This window comes from Myotis davidii, unplaced genomic scaffold (assembly GCF_000327345.1).
Source record: "Myotis davidii unplaced genomic scaffold, ASM32734v1 scaffold1453, whole genome shotgun sequence".
Taxonomy (NCBI): domain Eukaryota; kingdom Metazoa; phylum Chordata; class Mammalia; order Chiroptera; family Vespertilionidae; genus Myotis; species Myotis davidii.
Window position 1 is genome coordinate 119,476 of NW_006284441.1, and position 15,492 is coordinate 134,967.

At 51.2% G+C, this 15,492-nt stretch overlaps 2 protein-coding genes across 3 annotated transcripts in view; both read left to right on the forward strand.

The window, feature by feature from the left end:
• Positions 1–1,592: 1,592 nt before the first annotated feature.
• ZNF507 (zinc finger protein 507) lies at positions 1,593–13,433 on the forward strand. Of its 2 annotated transcripts, XM_006754826.2 has the most exons (5): positions 1,996–4,334; positions 5,469–5,586; positions 8,863–8,977; positions 9,766–9,900; positions 9,990–13,433. In XM_006754826.2, the coding sequence occupies exons 1-5, from the start codon at positions 2,103–2,105 to the stop codon at positions 10,336–10,338; spliced, it is 2,949 nt and encodes a 982-aa protein (XP_006754889.1). In that variant the 5' UTR covers positions 1,996–2,102; the 3' UTR covers positions 10,339–13,433. The 2 variants fall into 2 exon arrangements, with proteins under 2 accessions (XP_015427534.1, XP_006754889.1); XM_015572048.1 differs by lacking the exon at positions 9,990–13,433 and having other exon boundaries at positions 1,593–4,334; positions 5,469–5,627; positions 9,766–9,894.
• An 883-nt stretch (positions 13,434–14,316) lies between these two features.
• Positions 14,317–15,492, forward strand: part of DPY19L3 (dpy-19 like 3 (C. elegans)) — a 22,862-nt gene continuing 21,686 nt past the window's right edge. Inside the window, exons 1-2 of the mRNA XM_015572008.1 lie at positions 14,317–14,383; positions 14,613–14,673. Coding sequence (XP_015427494.1) covers positions 14,317–14,383; positions 14,613–14,673 — 128 coding nt within the window. The remainder of the gene's footprint in view (positions 14,384–14,612; positions 14,674–15,492) is intronic.

The following is a 15,492-nucleotide window of genomic DNA, read 5'->3' on the forward strand; positions in this document are numbered from 1 at the left end:
TCTGTGAAAATTTAGAGTTGGCCTTAAGGTCAACTTGACTCTCTCTGTAGACTTTATTACAAGCTGTTACCTAATCTGATTAGCAGAGACTTTGGTCTACTGAGACTTAACTTTTGCTTTGATTTTTGTAAGTGTCCCCAAACTGGTTTTTCAGGTGTTTCTCGGTGTATTTGATGTTGTCCTGTCTGTCTTAAAGATGCCATTTCTGTACTTATCCCCGACATGGGCAGCCCCTGCAGTGAGATACGTAAATGCCCAGGGAGATGGGGCGCCTGCTACAGGTTTCCTGAGCACATGGCTTTCCACGTGAGTCTCTTGTCAGATTGCTTCGTAATGTGTTTTGCTTGAGGTGAGATAACTCCTCCTCCTCCTCATTGCACAGGGAGCAGTTGGCGTGCTCTGCCCGCCTCCTGTCATGTCCGGGAGTGAAGAGGGATAGCCTGTGGGTGTGCAAAGCTGGCCTCCAGGTCATCAGTCAGCTTGCTGAGGTCACATTTCCTGGGAAGGAGGCCTTAGGTCTGCAGGAGAGCCCCAAGTCTGTGCAAGAAATTGAATGTGCCAGGGTTCCTATCGTTAGTTTGTAGTTAACAACTGAACGAAAGAAATAAAGCCTGAGAATGGCTCAGAAGGGGAATCCGTAGTCAGGTGAGGAGCCGCAGCTCCCTTGACCTAAACATGTGGAATTCACAGGCAGCAAAGTGACTTGGAAAGTCACACAGGGTTTTTCTAGAGAAACAGATTGTTCTCTCAGTCACTGGTCCCTCTTAGTGATTGAGGTTGAGTGTAAAGACTTAAGACACTTGTTCTTTCTGCCTGAGAAAGACCTTCGTAAGGGAATGCAGATGGTCCCCAGACAGGATTTGTCTACTTTATGATGGTGCAAAAGCTGTATGTTTGGTAGGCACCATGCTTTGAGTTTTGATCTTGCCCTGGGCTGGTAATATGTGTATGAAAGACACTCTGATTCTGGGCAGTGGCAGCCCCGGCCAGTCACGGTCTCGACGGTCAACAACCCAGACTCCACAGAATAGTGTGGAGGGTGCTTTTTGACTAGTCAGGCAAGGAGCATCTGTCGTCTTTTAGGAGGTAATACCCTCAGGTTGTTCAGGAGAGAGTGGCTGTAGGGCCACAGGCCCCGGATTGCTGGATGGTCGTCTTGTGGTCACGGCTGGAGCACATCCCGGTGTGAGTGTGGTCGGTCGGGAAGGTGGTGGGGGAGAAGGGCACTAGAGAAGCCAGGTGTAAATGTTTGCACTTCTGCCTGATGTGGGTGGGCCCAGACGAAAAGTTAGTGTGCCTGAGAGCAGGAAGTACGGAGCACCCTGGCTGCTGGAAGTGGGTAGGGGAGACCGTGCTGAGCCGTCTGAGCACTGTGGGGTCTGGCAGGAGTTTGGGTACAGTACTAACAGGGGCCACGATTCAACTCCTGAAATAAGAGTCAGACCCTGTGACAGGGGGTTAAGAAATAGCATGGTCTTTGGTCTACAACTAGGGCCACTAAAACTTTTTCTGGAGTTTATTGAATGTTGTGAGATTCCAAAATGCACCTGAAATGTGGAAGAACAAAACTTGTTGCTGGGGAAAAAAGCCTAAACCTAAAAAACAGATCCAGGTCAACAGATAATCTCACTTTAAGCCAGAGGGAGTGTTTGAAATGAACGTACGTGCTGTCAGGAAACAGTGGTGAAGATTAGGCTGAACAAGATTGCATTTTCCACTGAGTGACTCCCTTGGCCAAACATATCACTTTCTAGGGACGCGTGCGTGTGTGGATAACTAGGATGTCAATTGTTTCCGTCTTCGATGGCCCTTTCCTTTCAGGGGGAAAAAAAAGTAACATGTATGAGTGATAGCTGACCACTAATATGACCTCTGGAGAGCCCACAGCGTAGTTTGTGGTTTCTCTTCGGGAAGATGAAGGAAGTCAAAGGAGGAACTGGATTGTTGTCTTTAGTTTCATTGCACAGTACGTCTCAGAGCTCACTGTGCCCTTCGCGGTAAGTTAATCACTCTATGTTCACAATTCCAAAGGCTTGCAGAGAAGAAAAACTACAATTACATTTGGTGTAAGAAGTTGCATCAGTCATGTATCGGCTCTAGGGATGGTATTTCATAGTGACATAAGGTGGTTCTGCCTGGGAATGGCTGTGTGCGTTCCACCAGTTGTGACCTGGCGTCTCTGTGGTCTGTCCCCCTTTCTAGGTATGGAGGTGAGCAGCAGCGTCGCCATGTTGGTGCCAGACGTTGGGGAACAGGAAGCTCTACTGACGGCCGACACTGTCATCAGTTCTTCACTGGAAATTGATGGACAAAGTTCAGCTAAAGCAGATCCATTAATCCATGTTATCCAGAAGTTGAGCAAGATAGTGGAACATGAAAAGTCACAAAAATGTCTTTTAATTGGGAAGAAGCGCTCACGTTCAAGTGCTGGGATGAGCTCTCCTGAAGCCCAGGAGCTCGGTGAGATTCCAGCGAAAGGGGCCCCGCCCCCTGTTGCTGACATCAGAAGGGCCGAGCCGTCGCCAGTCCCTTTCGGCCCGGACCCTCTTGCCCAGAACGATGGGAAGGCGATGTCTTACCAGTGCAGCCTCTGCAAGTTCCTGTCCTCATCTTTCTCTGTGCTCAGGGACCACATCAAGCAGCACGGCCCACAGAATGAGGTGATCCTGATGTGCTCCGAGTGCCACGTCACGTCCAGAAGCCAAGAGGAGCTCGAAGCCCACGTGGTGAATGACCACGAAAACTATGCCAGCGGCCCCACACAACCCAAAGCCGAACCGAGCGTGAGCCCCTCCAGCTCCGGGTGTCTGAGACCCACAGAGCGGAAGCGCGAAGGCACTCCCGACCTCTCCGTTAGCGTGCGCAGTCCACAGACGCACGTCATCCCCGCCGCCTCCGAGAAGGACAGGGGGAGGAGGAAGTGGTACGCCTACGAACAGTACGGCATGTACCGGTGCTTATTTTGTAGCTACACGTGCGGGCAGCAGCGCATGTTGAAGACACATGCTTGGAAGCATGCCGGGGAGGTGGACTGCTCCTACCCGATATTCGAAAATGAGAACGAGCCCCTGGGCTTGCTGGGCTCCTCAGTGGCGGCTGCCCCAGGCGGGGTCGATGCCGTGGTCATCGCCATCGGAGAGAATGAGCTGAGCATCCACAACGGGCCGGCGGTGCAGGTGCAGATCTGCAGCTCAGAGCCTCTGTCCTCGGCGTCGGCTCTGCCGGGTGCGGAGCGAGACGCGGGTCTCGGCCGGTCGGTGGCCCTTGGGCCCCACGAGGAGGACATGTTGGAGGTGATCTCGGACGCGGAGGAGAGTCTGATGGCCGACAGCCTCCTCTCGTCGGCACAGAAGATCATCAGCAGCAGCCCCAACAAGAAAGGGCACGTGAACGTGATCGTGGAGCGTCTGCCCGGCGCTGAGGAGACCGGGTCGCAGAAGCCTTTCCTCATGAATGCTGCGCTGGAGGAGGGGGGCCTCCCGGCCCCTCCAGGGCCCCCGACAAGCTGTGAGGGGAGAGAGGCGGCCTATCGTGCCAATCAGTGTACCGTCGACATCGGGGGGCTGATCATAGGCTGGAGCAACACAGAGAAGCAGGAGAGCGAGCTGATCCATCAGGGACTGGCCCCTGATGAGAACGCCCCCCCCGGCCGAAGGAGGACGAATTCCGAGTCCCTTAGGCTGCACTCGCTGGCAGCAGAAGCCCTGGTCACAATGCCCATCAGAGCCGCCGAGCTCACGAGAGCCAACCTCGGGCACTATGGGAACGTCAACCTCTTAGACCCAGACACCGGGCAGAGGCAGGTGGATAGCACCTTGGCAGCCTATTCTAAAATGATGTCACCACTTAAAAACGCTTCAAATGGACTAACGGGTTTTAACCAAAGCAGCTGCCCCTTGGTGGCACTCCCGGAGGGCAGGCAGGAGCTGTCCGACGGGCAGGTGAAGACGGGCATCAGCGTGTCCTTGCTCACTGTCATTGAGAAGCTGCGGGAAAGGACGGACCAGAACGCCTCGGATGAGGACATCCTGAAGGAGCTGCAGGACAACGCCCAGTGCCAGCCCAGCGGCGAGGCCGGGCTGTCAGGCGGCGGCGTGGTGGAGTACATCCCCAACGCCGAGCGGCCCTATCGCTGCCGCCTCTGCCACTATGCGAGCGGGAACAAGGGCTACATCAAGCAGCACTTGCGGGTCCACCGGCAGAGGCAGCCCTACCAGTGTCCCATCTGTGAGCACGTGGCCGACAGCAGCAAGGAGCTGGAGAGCCACATGGTCCACCACTGCAAGGCCCGGCTGTACCAGTGCAAGCGCTGCGCCGAGGCCTTCCCCTATAAGGTGCGCGGCCCAGTGCACCCGGGACCCCGACTCAGAGCAGGGGCAGGCCTGGTGGGTGCCGTCCTCCCACAATTGGTCAGTCAGGAAACACCCAGGAAGGTTTGGTAGCTGGCCCAGACGGCGGGGACTGAAATCTGGGTCATCGGGACTCCTGGGGTGGGACTCTCCCCAGCAGTCTCTGACCTTAGGTAGTGTTTTAGAGTCTCTTCAGAATGTGTGGCTTTTACAGTGCAGGGGGCTGTTACATGAATGCACAGATGTAACGCGGGGGACAGCACACATACACATGAATGCACAGATGTAACTCACATCAGCAACGCACGGCCCTGAAATGCAAGTTGTTCACTTCATTGCAGAAGGAAGAATGGGCTGGATGAGGGACAGTGCCGTGGACAGAGAGCCACGTGTTCGCTGTAAGGGCAGTTGAAGGGACTTTCAAGGTCACTTTGACTATGTGACTTGCACCTTATGTGCAACCTCGAAACCAACAACCAGCGTGAGATGCTGTTTCTGTAAAGGAAACTTGCATTCTTTGGGTCCGTGATTTAGAACTTTTTTCTTCAAGGTGCCAGTTGATGGGTGGGGGAAGTATTTTTTGTTGTCCTAAAGGGCCCGCTGGGAAACGGGACGTGGCCTTTCAGGCGACCCAGGGTTGGCTGGCAGTGAGAGGGTTCAGGAAGGAAGGGCCTGGGAGTGAGACTCGGCTCCACTCAGATGGCCTCCTGGGATCTGGAATGGCCTTGGCCACTGGACGGGCGGGGGGCATTTGGGTGGGGCCAGGCCTAACCCAGGGGTGCCTGCAGCGACTATGCTCTTGATTCCTGGGATGCACTGGAGGAGGCCTCAGTGGCTGATGGGACTTCTTTCTGTGAAAGCGCTGACTCTGGGAGCCCGCCGGCCCCCTCCCTGGGCCTGTCTGTGGTGCTGCGTGTGCACACACCACGCCAGGGCCTGCCTTCCTGCTGCTCCCCCCGGGCAGCTCTTCCCATAACCCTCCAAAGGCTGGGATAGTGCCGAGGCCCATTTTCTTCTGAAGCGTTGGTATTGGGTTCCAGGCTCCAGGCCACGGAAGCACAGACTCCTGTAACCTCAGTGAGTTCATTAGGAATTGCTGTTCATTTCTCTCATGTCCAGAGTCAGCTGAGGAGCCATGAGAGGGAGCAACACAGCCTTCCAGATCCCATGTCAGTCGTGGCTTCTGCTGAGCCCAGGATTCCCAGGGACAGCGCTGAGGCGAAGTGTGCCCAGGAAGGTAGGTGTGCATTCCCACAGGCTGCACGACTCGCGTCCCAGGTGAGAAGCACCCTGAGCAGTCTGTCAGGTGGGGGGTTTCAGGACTAAAGTTGCATCTGTCCTCCTCTCTTTTGCACTGTAGGTTCTGGTCTCCTCCCGGGGACACTCTTGAGTCCTGAACGAAGTACTGTAAGTCCTCAGCTTCACCTGGTAGGGAGATCGGACACTGACATTTCTGCTGTCCTGTAAGAGCCAAAGGCAGCATGAACCTTAGGTGCCAGGCCTGCACCAGGGAAGCCGCATCAAAGCAGCAGCCTGCCCCTCCCCCAGCCCAGCTGACCCACGAGAACAGCTCACAGATGGCAGCCCCCCGCCCCAGACTCTAACTGAGGCCCCTGCTGTGATCTTATCGTAACCAAGGTTGCTGCCAGATGTCATCTGCACTCTCTTTAAAACACGGCACCAGATCTTTTTATGTACGAGTTAGGTGCCACTCAGTCAAGTCTCGGCTAATAGGAATATTAGAATCAAAAGATTTCACTCGAGTCCCATGAAAAGGCGGGTGCCACATCCGGACAATCTGGGCTAACGGTGCTGAGTGCGCTTCCCTGTGTCAGCTCACTTAAATTGATAAGCTCCAAGTGTCTTGAGTGTGGTGCATCGTGTTTATGGGAAATAAAACATATTGGGGTGACTTTCCTTTTCAGATTTCCTAAGAATTAAAGTTAGAAACAGTTGCAGAGTGAAATGTTTTCCTGTAATGTTCATCACATTATACCCCAGCAAGCATAACCGACGCGGGAATGTTTCTGAGAGAACTCTGCTGACACTCGCATCCCCTCTCAAGCAGCTGTCACCCCTGCAAGCGTCTCCCAGACAAAAGGAGTTTATGACAGAGCATCTGCCTCTGCAGAGGCGGCTGAGCTAAACAGTTTGCTTCCTTTCTGCAGAATAACCCGAGTGCTCCTCTCTCTACACATTGTGCTCCTCATCCTGTGAGGGAGCCTTAAAGCATTTGGGAGCTTTGGACCGTGAATCCCTGATGGCGGGTCAAGGCGGTCCTCAGTGGCACCGCCTGCGGGGAGCACAGGCCGGAAGGTGTCCTCTAAAGCAGTCATCTAACGGTCCAAAGGGGCCATTAACAAATTAAAATCACTATTTTAATGGGAAGATTAACACGTGAGCTCAGAATTAAAGTAACCAGTTCATTATTGTGTGGCGAGCTATACCTAGTGTCTCTGCCACAGTCCCTCTTGTAGCTGCCTGGGGTCGAGTGTGGATTTCACACGCAGGCCATGCCTTCCCCACCCGGCCCACTTGCCCGTCTCTGTCATCAGAGAGTGACAGTTGAGATGACAGGTGACCTCCTGGGCGCTTTATTCATTCAGCGTTGAGCTTTCAAAACCAAAGAACAGGTTCCTAGCTTGCAGAGAAGGGAAGAATTAGTCATTGGCGTTCCCTGAACCCTGAACCGTTTCGTGGTCTCATTAAAGAAGGAGGAGGCGTGTGCCCTGAGGTCCGTCTCTGCCCATGAGGACGGCACGGGCACCTCAGGCACATTCCAGCTCAGAGGCACAGGCCACGGTACTTGGGACGTGTGTTCTGCCCAAGTCAGGACCGTCCTGAGCTGGCCCTGGTGCCGGGAGGACGGTAAAGATGGCAGCGCCATTGCGGAGACCAGTGACCAAGACAGATGGTGCTCCAACAGCCGCGGGCACAGCACCTCTGTGTGCTTCCTTGTGAGATTTAAGTAAACTGTTCTTTGTTGCAAACCTGCAATTTGTCAAGCCCTGGGGAGTCGCTGTAAACACAGCAGGCAGGTTCCTGCCCGCAAGGAGTTAGCAGCTAGGACACGTCAGAGACTTCACAGGAACGTACAGGTGCGGCCGAGGAAGAACACAGTGCCCCTGGCGTGCTGACCGCACTGGAATCCTCCGCCCACTCCGTTTTGTAGATAAGAAAGCCAAGTCCCCAGAGGGGAAATAATTTGCCTGTGATCACACTGTGCTGGCAGCAAAGATGAAGCCCATGGTCTTGAGTTGAAACCCAGGGCCTTCTCCCTGGAAAAGGCCGAGCAAGGAGCACAGCCTCTCCCGTGTGCAGCAGCTTTTCGTGGTGTTTTTATTCGTTGTGATTGACCTGCAGTGCTGCGCACACAGAACCATGACCTGACACCCATGCTTTGTTTTCCAGGGATGTTTTTAAACTGTTTGGAACAGTGCCCTTTACAACCAAGTCCGAATTGTCACCTACCCAGTAAGAGTAGTACTTAGAGTATAGTCATGATTAGTGTGTCTGTTAATGTAATAGATTTATACCAGGATGTTAGGGCGTTTTGTTCTGCCTGGCAAAAGTAGGTACTAGCAAAAGAAAAGACCCATTTTACAAAGCTTTACATTCAGGGTTTTCTTTGCTTTGTTAAAGTTCAGTGTGGCTTTGCTTTTGTCCCTGCACTTCCTCCCTGTGCTGCGGCGGGCTGTCGCTAAGCTTCCTCCCACTCTGCCCTCTCCCGGGGCTGTGCTGGCTTTGTTCGGAGTGCAGGGCAGTCGGGCTGCGGATGCTGTGGACTCGGTGCTCACAGAGTAAACAAGGGTTGGGCATCTTCAGGAGCCATTTCCAGTGCTCACGTCACAGCCCTGTTGCACAGTGGCCTGTGGCTTCAGAGAGCTGCATATTCACATTGGTTGTAACCTTTGTCCTCGTGACCTGCCAGGGTGCTGGAGGTCACTGCACAGCGTTCCATGGCATGTACTAGCAGACAGTTGCTTTTCCCTGGTTGTTGCATTGACAGCTGACAGTCATAAACAGAGGAAACCCACAGACTGAGAAAGCTCTAGGCTGTTGTTATCCGTTGTTACAGGGACTTTGTAGCCACACTTTAGATTATTGGATCTGATGCTAAATTATAGCTTGTTGGCAAATCGTTGTTTCCCCAAGACAATGTGCCCGTGTTGATTAGACTAATGCCTTTCACATTAACTGTGTGTCTGTGGTTAATTCACCTGCTAGTAGTCAGCGGGCACTGGCATCAAGTCCATTCTTTTAGATTTTGTGCAGGTTATGAAAGACCAACCAGTGTACCTAGGTCTCCCAGTCAGGGGATGTCCCCTTTCTACCTGCGGTGGTCCAGGTCCAGGTGACCTGTGAGCCATTTCTGGCTTGTTAACTTGATCTCGAGAGCCTGGATGGAGGTATTAGCACTGCTGGTGTAAATGCTCATTGACGGTGGGATGTAAGTGCAGCCATTTGAATCTAATGAAAGCCTGTCACTAACACTCTGAAATGCCTTGTCCAGAGAATAAGTCTTCAGTCCAGAAACAGTACAGATGCGACGTGTGTGATTACACAAGTACAACATACGTTGGTGTCAGAAACCACAGACGGACCCACAACTCGGACAAGCCGTACCGGTGAGTGTGCTGACCCTGGTTCTAATGCTCGTGCTGCAGCACTTTATCATGAAGGACAAAGCGGACGTTATTAAACACTCACGCACTTGTTTGAACACAGGTTAAATGCGAAGGCGCTTTCACAAGTGGTGTTTAGTTGTTAAAGACTATGAGTTCTAAGCTGGAGTCCGGCCCACAGGCCTTGTGTCTGGTTGGAATGAGGGACAATGCCCGTGGCTGTCAGTTCCGGGTTCTAGTTTCATAGAATCGTCACAGCAGTTTTCAGTCATTTGGGCCCTGAGTATTCCAGCAAGAGTCCTAACACTTAAAAGCAGTAAAATTCCCTATGAAAGGTCCTGTTTCTGGAATTGTATCACGTGCAGAACAAGATCATTTAACTTTATTACTTGATTTTCCATAGAGGCTGATTCTACTAGTTTTCAGGAAATAGCAGCATTCTCAATTGATGGAGATGCGCTGACAGATAGAAGTCATTACTCCTAAGTGAACTTGGCCTCTTGAGCATAAACCGCTGCTTTCATAGTCAGCTTGTTCCTCCTGCAGCTGGAGGAACCCGGTTCCCACCCCAGGGGGCTGGCAGGACAGGGTGCCGGGCCTGGGCTCGGACTCGCACCCGAGGGAAACTTGTCCCACGAGCCAGCTCTCCCCTGGGGTCCTGGGTGCAGCACGGGTCAGTGTGGGAGGTCTGTGTGACATCTCAGTGAAACCTGACAGAAGGTGCCTGACGGGGCCCTGCTTTCATCCTGTGGTGGGGCTCCCACTACAGACCTGGCTCCCTCCCGCCGCAGGTGCTCTCTGTGCGGGTACGTGTGCAGCCACCCGCCCTCCCTGAAGTCGCACATGTGGAAGCACGCCAGCGACCGCAACTACAACTACGAGCAGGTGAACAAGGCCATCAACGACGCCATCTCCCGGAGCGGCAGGTACGGGCCCCACGCGGCTGCGCCGGCACGTGTAAGTCCCAGCCCTGCTTCTAACCCACTCACGGTTTGGTGCTTTGTTTGGCTTTAAGGGTCCTAGGGAAGTCCCCTGGAAAGACTCCGTTAAACAGCAGTGAAGACGGAGCTGACCCTCCCACGGGGGGTGTGGACACTGCGCTGTCGCCCTCGGAGCCGGCTCCCCAGGCTCCCACCGAGCGCGAGAAACTGAGCCCTGCAAGTAACTCCTCGTGTCGCTCAGACAAGCACCCCGGGGCGGCCCCCCCGGGGATGGAGTACTGCGTCTTACTCTTCTGCTGCTGTATCTGTGGTTTCGAATCTACCAGCAAAGAAAACCTGTTGGATCACATGAAGGAGCACGAGGGCGAGATTGTCAACATCATCCTGAACAAGGAGCCCAGTGCAGCTCTCAACGCGAGCTAGGCCTGCGTCTCATCTCAGACGCCCGGAGACACAGGAGGGGGACTGACCGGGGTGGCTTTGGAACCAAATGTGTAATGTAATCAGAGGAATTCCACATGGATGAGCAGCAATAATATTTAAGTATTCTGAGGGAGGGGAAACGGGTTGGGAGGAAGCAAAGATGTGACCCTGTACTCACCCTCTGTTACCTCTTGTTAGTGTTGAGTGTATTTATTACTAAAAGCTTATTGCAGTCTAGAAATGCAAGCCGAAGAGCTAAGAAAGGGTTTTTCAGGAACTGTCCTGAAACGATTGCTATAAAAGCCACACAGTCTCAAGCAGGGCTTGGTTTTCTTCCTTTGCAATGAGACAGCGGCTCTGCAGGGAGGGCTTCCCAGCATCCTACCTGAGTCTTCCCCAACGGAGAGGACCTGTCAGATACTCAGTCTCAGAAACGTCGTTTACTCCTTCAAAAAAAGGAAAGAAAGGAGACCTCTGAATCTACCCCCAGATTGTGAATAGGCATTTAAGGAGTAAATGACTGTCTTAAATTTACAGGGTTTCCTGTGGGCACCAGACTCAGCCAGACCTTGGCGTTCCTAACACTGTCTCAGCCCAGGGCAGGTGCTCCCCAGAGGTTCTGTTCGGGGTCTGACGGGTCATCACGGGGTCTCGGCAGTTACACAGCCGTCTGCCCCTCTTCTGAACCAGTCCGAGCGTTTAGCTGGGAGATTCTATTAAAACAACAAAGTATACAGATTTGCACTTGATCATCAGACCTTGGAAGTAGTTTGATCTCTCTTTTTTTAATAGTTTGATCTCTTAAATAATAATCATTTGGGGGAAGAAGGGTGAGATCAAGAATCCCTTAAAATGAGGGCTTTGAGGTTTTTCTTTGCTGGAGTTCATTGATTTAGTTACACTTAACATAAGAGATGTAACCACATGTGGCTAAAATGTGAAAATTCGGGTGGTTTCTAAAGCTTTTAATAACAAATAACATTTGGCAAGTCTGCAGGGTTTCTCCTTTCTAGGAAATTCCTCCTGTGGGCTTTTGCTTTAGAACACGACGTCAAATAGATGTGACTTCTCATTTTTTACACGTTTTGTATTCACGCGTTTCCCAGTCGAGAGGACGGGTGTTCTGTTTTGCGTTGGTGGTTTGATCATATGCTTACGCCTTGTTTGGTTGAAGTAAACTGTGCCCATAGTTGGAGGCGGTGCGTGCGGGCCGCCTCCTGGTGCTCTTTCCTGAACGGCTCCTGCCCTGGCGCCGGTCAGCGGGAAACAGGGAGGACAGGTTTTGAATGTGATGCTCACGTTTTAGGGAAGAATGCTCTTCTCGAAGTCCAGGTGTGACCTGAACGAGTTAACATTTCTAAGTAGCATTAGGAACTATTTCAGTGGGGCCAAGCATCATTTCATTTTCCTGATGACTTAGCACACAGAATGGATGGAAGCTGTAAGTTACTTATGAAAGTTCCTCCATTCCTGATGTGTGGATCTTACAAAGGTAAAACAAATTTACTTATCGTAAATTCTGTTCCCCAGGTCCACTGCATGTGAATCTATAGTCATTTCCTCCTGTCTTCAGAATTTCATTTCATTTCAAATTCAAATAAAATATTTTAAATAGTTCCATTATTATCACTTATGTTACCACTCAGTCCACTCCTCCATTGCTTGTAGCTATGACCCACTATTTCTTTACAAAAATCTCTGATTCTGAAAATTAACAACCTTGGAAGAATTTTGTTTTATAAATTTTCCTTGGCTTTAATTTTGTGTAATCATTTGGAAAATACGAATAACCAAAAAAATCCCAACAATTTCAACAGTGAATTTTTAAATTATCTTTCTTCATTTCTTTAAACCACTTCCATTGATTGGTACTTAAATTTCTCATTTGGAATCATGGATTTAAAGTATCCCTAGCTCATGGGATAAAAACTAGCCCAGAAGTTCAGTCTTTTAATGATCATCTGGCCGAGACAATCCTCAGAAGCTCTCTCCTGGCCTGTAGGGGGAACCGCTTACCCAAGGCATTCTCCTGGTCGGTTTGTGGCCAGCCTTAAATACCCTCCCAGAGACAGTGGAGTGTTTCTAAAGATGAAACACGCCGTGGTGATCGAGGAGAGACAGGCATTCAAGTAACCAGCAGGAGCCCCCTTTCTAGGAGGAACATCTTGTTTACTGGCTCTGACCTGTTGCCGTACAAGACCTTTTGTTCTCCACTCTGAACACTTGATAATTCTAAGAGTTGATAGTGAAAATAGTTTTCCAAATAAACTTACTGGATAAGGCAACGGTGGGGAGGGGAAGGGGATGCATGTGCCCATTATAAGTAACACTTTTCAGGGCTCCACTGTTTTCTCTTTCTCTAATAATCCAGAACACACTGGCCTGGCTCCAAAGTGCCAACACTCCGCGACTGGGAGGCACCACATGGTAGTGACACTTGTACAGCCTTTGCCCAGGTCTTGCATCCTGTTCGAGGGGGCTCTCTGTGGCCGGGTGTCATTTCTCTTTCCTCACAGAGCTGGGGGGGGCGGGGGGCATCCACGTTTACACTGCATCTCCTGCAGTGTACGAGGCTTGGCAAAGATGAGCAGACTCCCCTGGTGAGACTCGGTATATTTCAGTTTTCATAGTCACTTATTTAACCTTTTTTTATTGTACAGCAAGGTGCTCTAAGTCATATTCTATAAAATATATTTAATAGAAATTTGAGTTTGCTATTCAAGGACATGAATACATGTATTTTTTTAAGAAATGAGTATTGTGTAACACTATAGCATTGCTTCTATAGCCAAAGTCCGAACATTTCTGGAACACTGACATGGGAAGACTACAGTTCATCCTGACAATGTGTAAAATGGGATGGTTTGCATTTTGTGAAATTATCCTGCACAGCGAGCTGCATGCCTTAATGCCCGAAACTCCAGGGCGGTGTTCACGGCAGAACAGCTTGCCCGCTTACCAGTGAGGCAGGGCTGCCGTGCGCCAGCTGCCTTCGGGAAGACTGTACAATGTTAGAATAATTTATTTTGCTTTATAGAAATTTGTCATGTATTGACTTTAATATTGTATTTTGGTAATAAACTTTTTGTTAAAAACACTTGCCTCGAGGCTTTATTAGCAAAAGGTTATGTCCGTACTTACCTTGGAAGCACTGATTTGATCGCTTAGGAAGTTAGGTTTAGGTAATGAACTTCCGAAGGAGTCAGCTAAGGCTCAGGATCGCCCTCTGGTAACTTGTCCAACTCATGCCGACTAGCACCAAACGATGGTGAGAATCCAGCCAACTTGGAAGCCTTTTCCTCGCTACACGTTCGTTCTGTCTTCCCGTCCTCACATGCTTTACATTCTTGTGCAAAGTTCCAGACTAGCTCTGTGCATGACAGTGACATTCCTGATGGAAGGCCAAAGACTGCGACCGTGCCACCCCAGCCATTGTGTGGGCCACACCAAATGTTTCCACACATTAGATTTGCAGCGTTGGGCCGTGAAGCGAACGTCACCTGACTGTCGGTCTGGCTGTCCATTTGTGCCCGAGTGTCCTGGGCCGCGTTCTCTTAACACACTGGACCAGTAGTTTCATTGCTGGCTTTACCCAGTGGCCAGGTAAGTTTCTACTGAGCAAGTACAAAAAACGCTTTACATAAACGTTAAAGGCACGCTTTAAAATTAAATACCCATTACATTTTGAGTAACCCATTGTTATTTATCACATGTTCTTACAAGCAATATCTTTTTAAAGTATGATACTTCTGTTTTTACACTGAGTAATATGAAGCGAGAATTCTCATGACCCGTCTGCAATGTGTTAACACGCCTGAGGCCAAACGTTCCCTCACAATAGCTGTGACCCTCGTCCTGCCTCCGTAGGGGCCACAGCTATGTCCCCTCTTCCCAGAACCAAACTCCACTCTGCACTGAGCTCCAGATTCACTGTAGAAGGCTCAGCACGGAGGGTGCGGTGTGGGAGCCATCGGACGCATGGCCATTGAGCACCGAGATGCGACTGGCGTGCCCTACGTGTGCAAGACACGGTTTCAGAGACTCAGTACAAAAAATTGGGCGGTATCTCAATCGCTTTTTTATATTGATTACATGTTGAAATGACATTTTGGATTAAATATGTCATTAAAATTTACTTCACCCGTTTATATCTTTTTAACGTGACAACTAGGAAATCTTGCACGCCTGGCTCACGTTGAGTTGCTGGTGGACACCTGTACAGAGACGGATGACCTGACAGCCGTGTCAAACCTGGCCCTCCGCCATGTCTGCAGGTAACATGTCCTTGGAACGCAGCCACGCCCTGGCTTACATGTTGCCTGCGGCTATTCTCCAGTGAGGGCAGCAGCATCCGGGAGTTGTGACAGATGGGACGGCCCACGAGGGAAAGTATGCTCTGTGCTTTAAAGCTCCCAGAGAGGAAAGTTTTTTTTAAATGTTTTTATTGATTTCCGAGTGGAAGGGAGAGGGAAAGATAGAAACATGAATCATTGATCAGCTGCCTCCTGCACGCCCCACACTGGGGATCAAGCCCGCAGCCCAGGCGCGTGCCCTTGACCGGAATCAAACCCAGGACCCTTCAGTCTGCAGGCCGAGGCTCTATCCACTGAACCACACGAGCTAGGGCGAGAAAAAGCTTTTTATAGCACCGCTTCAAGACTAAAATATTCCTCCTCCCGCGGTAATTTTCATAAAGTGCTCCTGGTCTCCTAGAGGCCTCGTCCATATTCATAGCTCACTGCTCATCGCTGCTACGGAAAACCAAGCAACTCGTTTAAAACAACCGCACAACTAAACACTAAGTAATGCGCCCTGGCCGGTTCGCCTGCAGTCGCACCCAGTCGCCGTTTCACATCCATGTTTCTGTCTTGCCTCCCTCTTCCACTCTCTCAAAACCAATGGGAAAGTATCCTGGAGTGCGGATTAAAAATAATAAAAATGCAGACAATGCCGTGAACAGGACCGTCTCGCGTTCCTCACCACCACGGTGCAAGTCCCTGCCCCACCGGCTCGGTGCTGCGTGCACAACTGAAATGCGGTCCCGCCGGGGCGATGACCGGAAGTGTGCTGCTCTCTTTCCGGGGGCGCGGCTTGGATGCCGACCCACCGGATATGCACCGCTTCCTTCCGGCCGGCGCCACACGGGGGAGGGGC

Coding starts and splice junctions, on each gene's coding strand:
- ZNF507 (XM_006754826.2), top strand. CDS start 2,103: ATGGTATTTCATAGTGACATAAGGTGGTTCTGCCTGGGAATGGCTGTG. Junction 4,335..5,468: donor CCGAGGCCTTCCCCTATAAG/GTGCGCGGCCCA, acceptor TCTCATGTCCAG/AGTCAGCTGAGGAGCCATGA. Junction 9,901..9,989: donor GCCATCTCCCGGAGCGGCAG/GTACGGGCCCCA, acceptor TTTGGCTTTAAG/GGTCCTAGGGAAGTCCCCTG.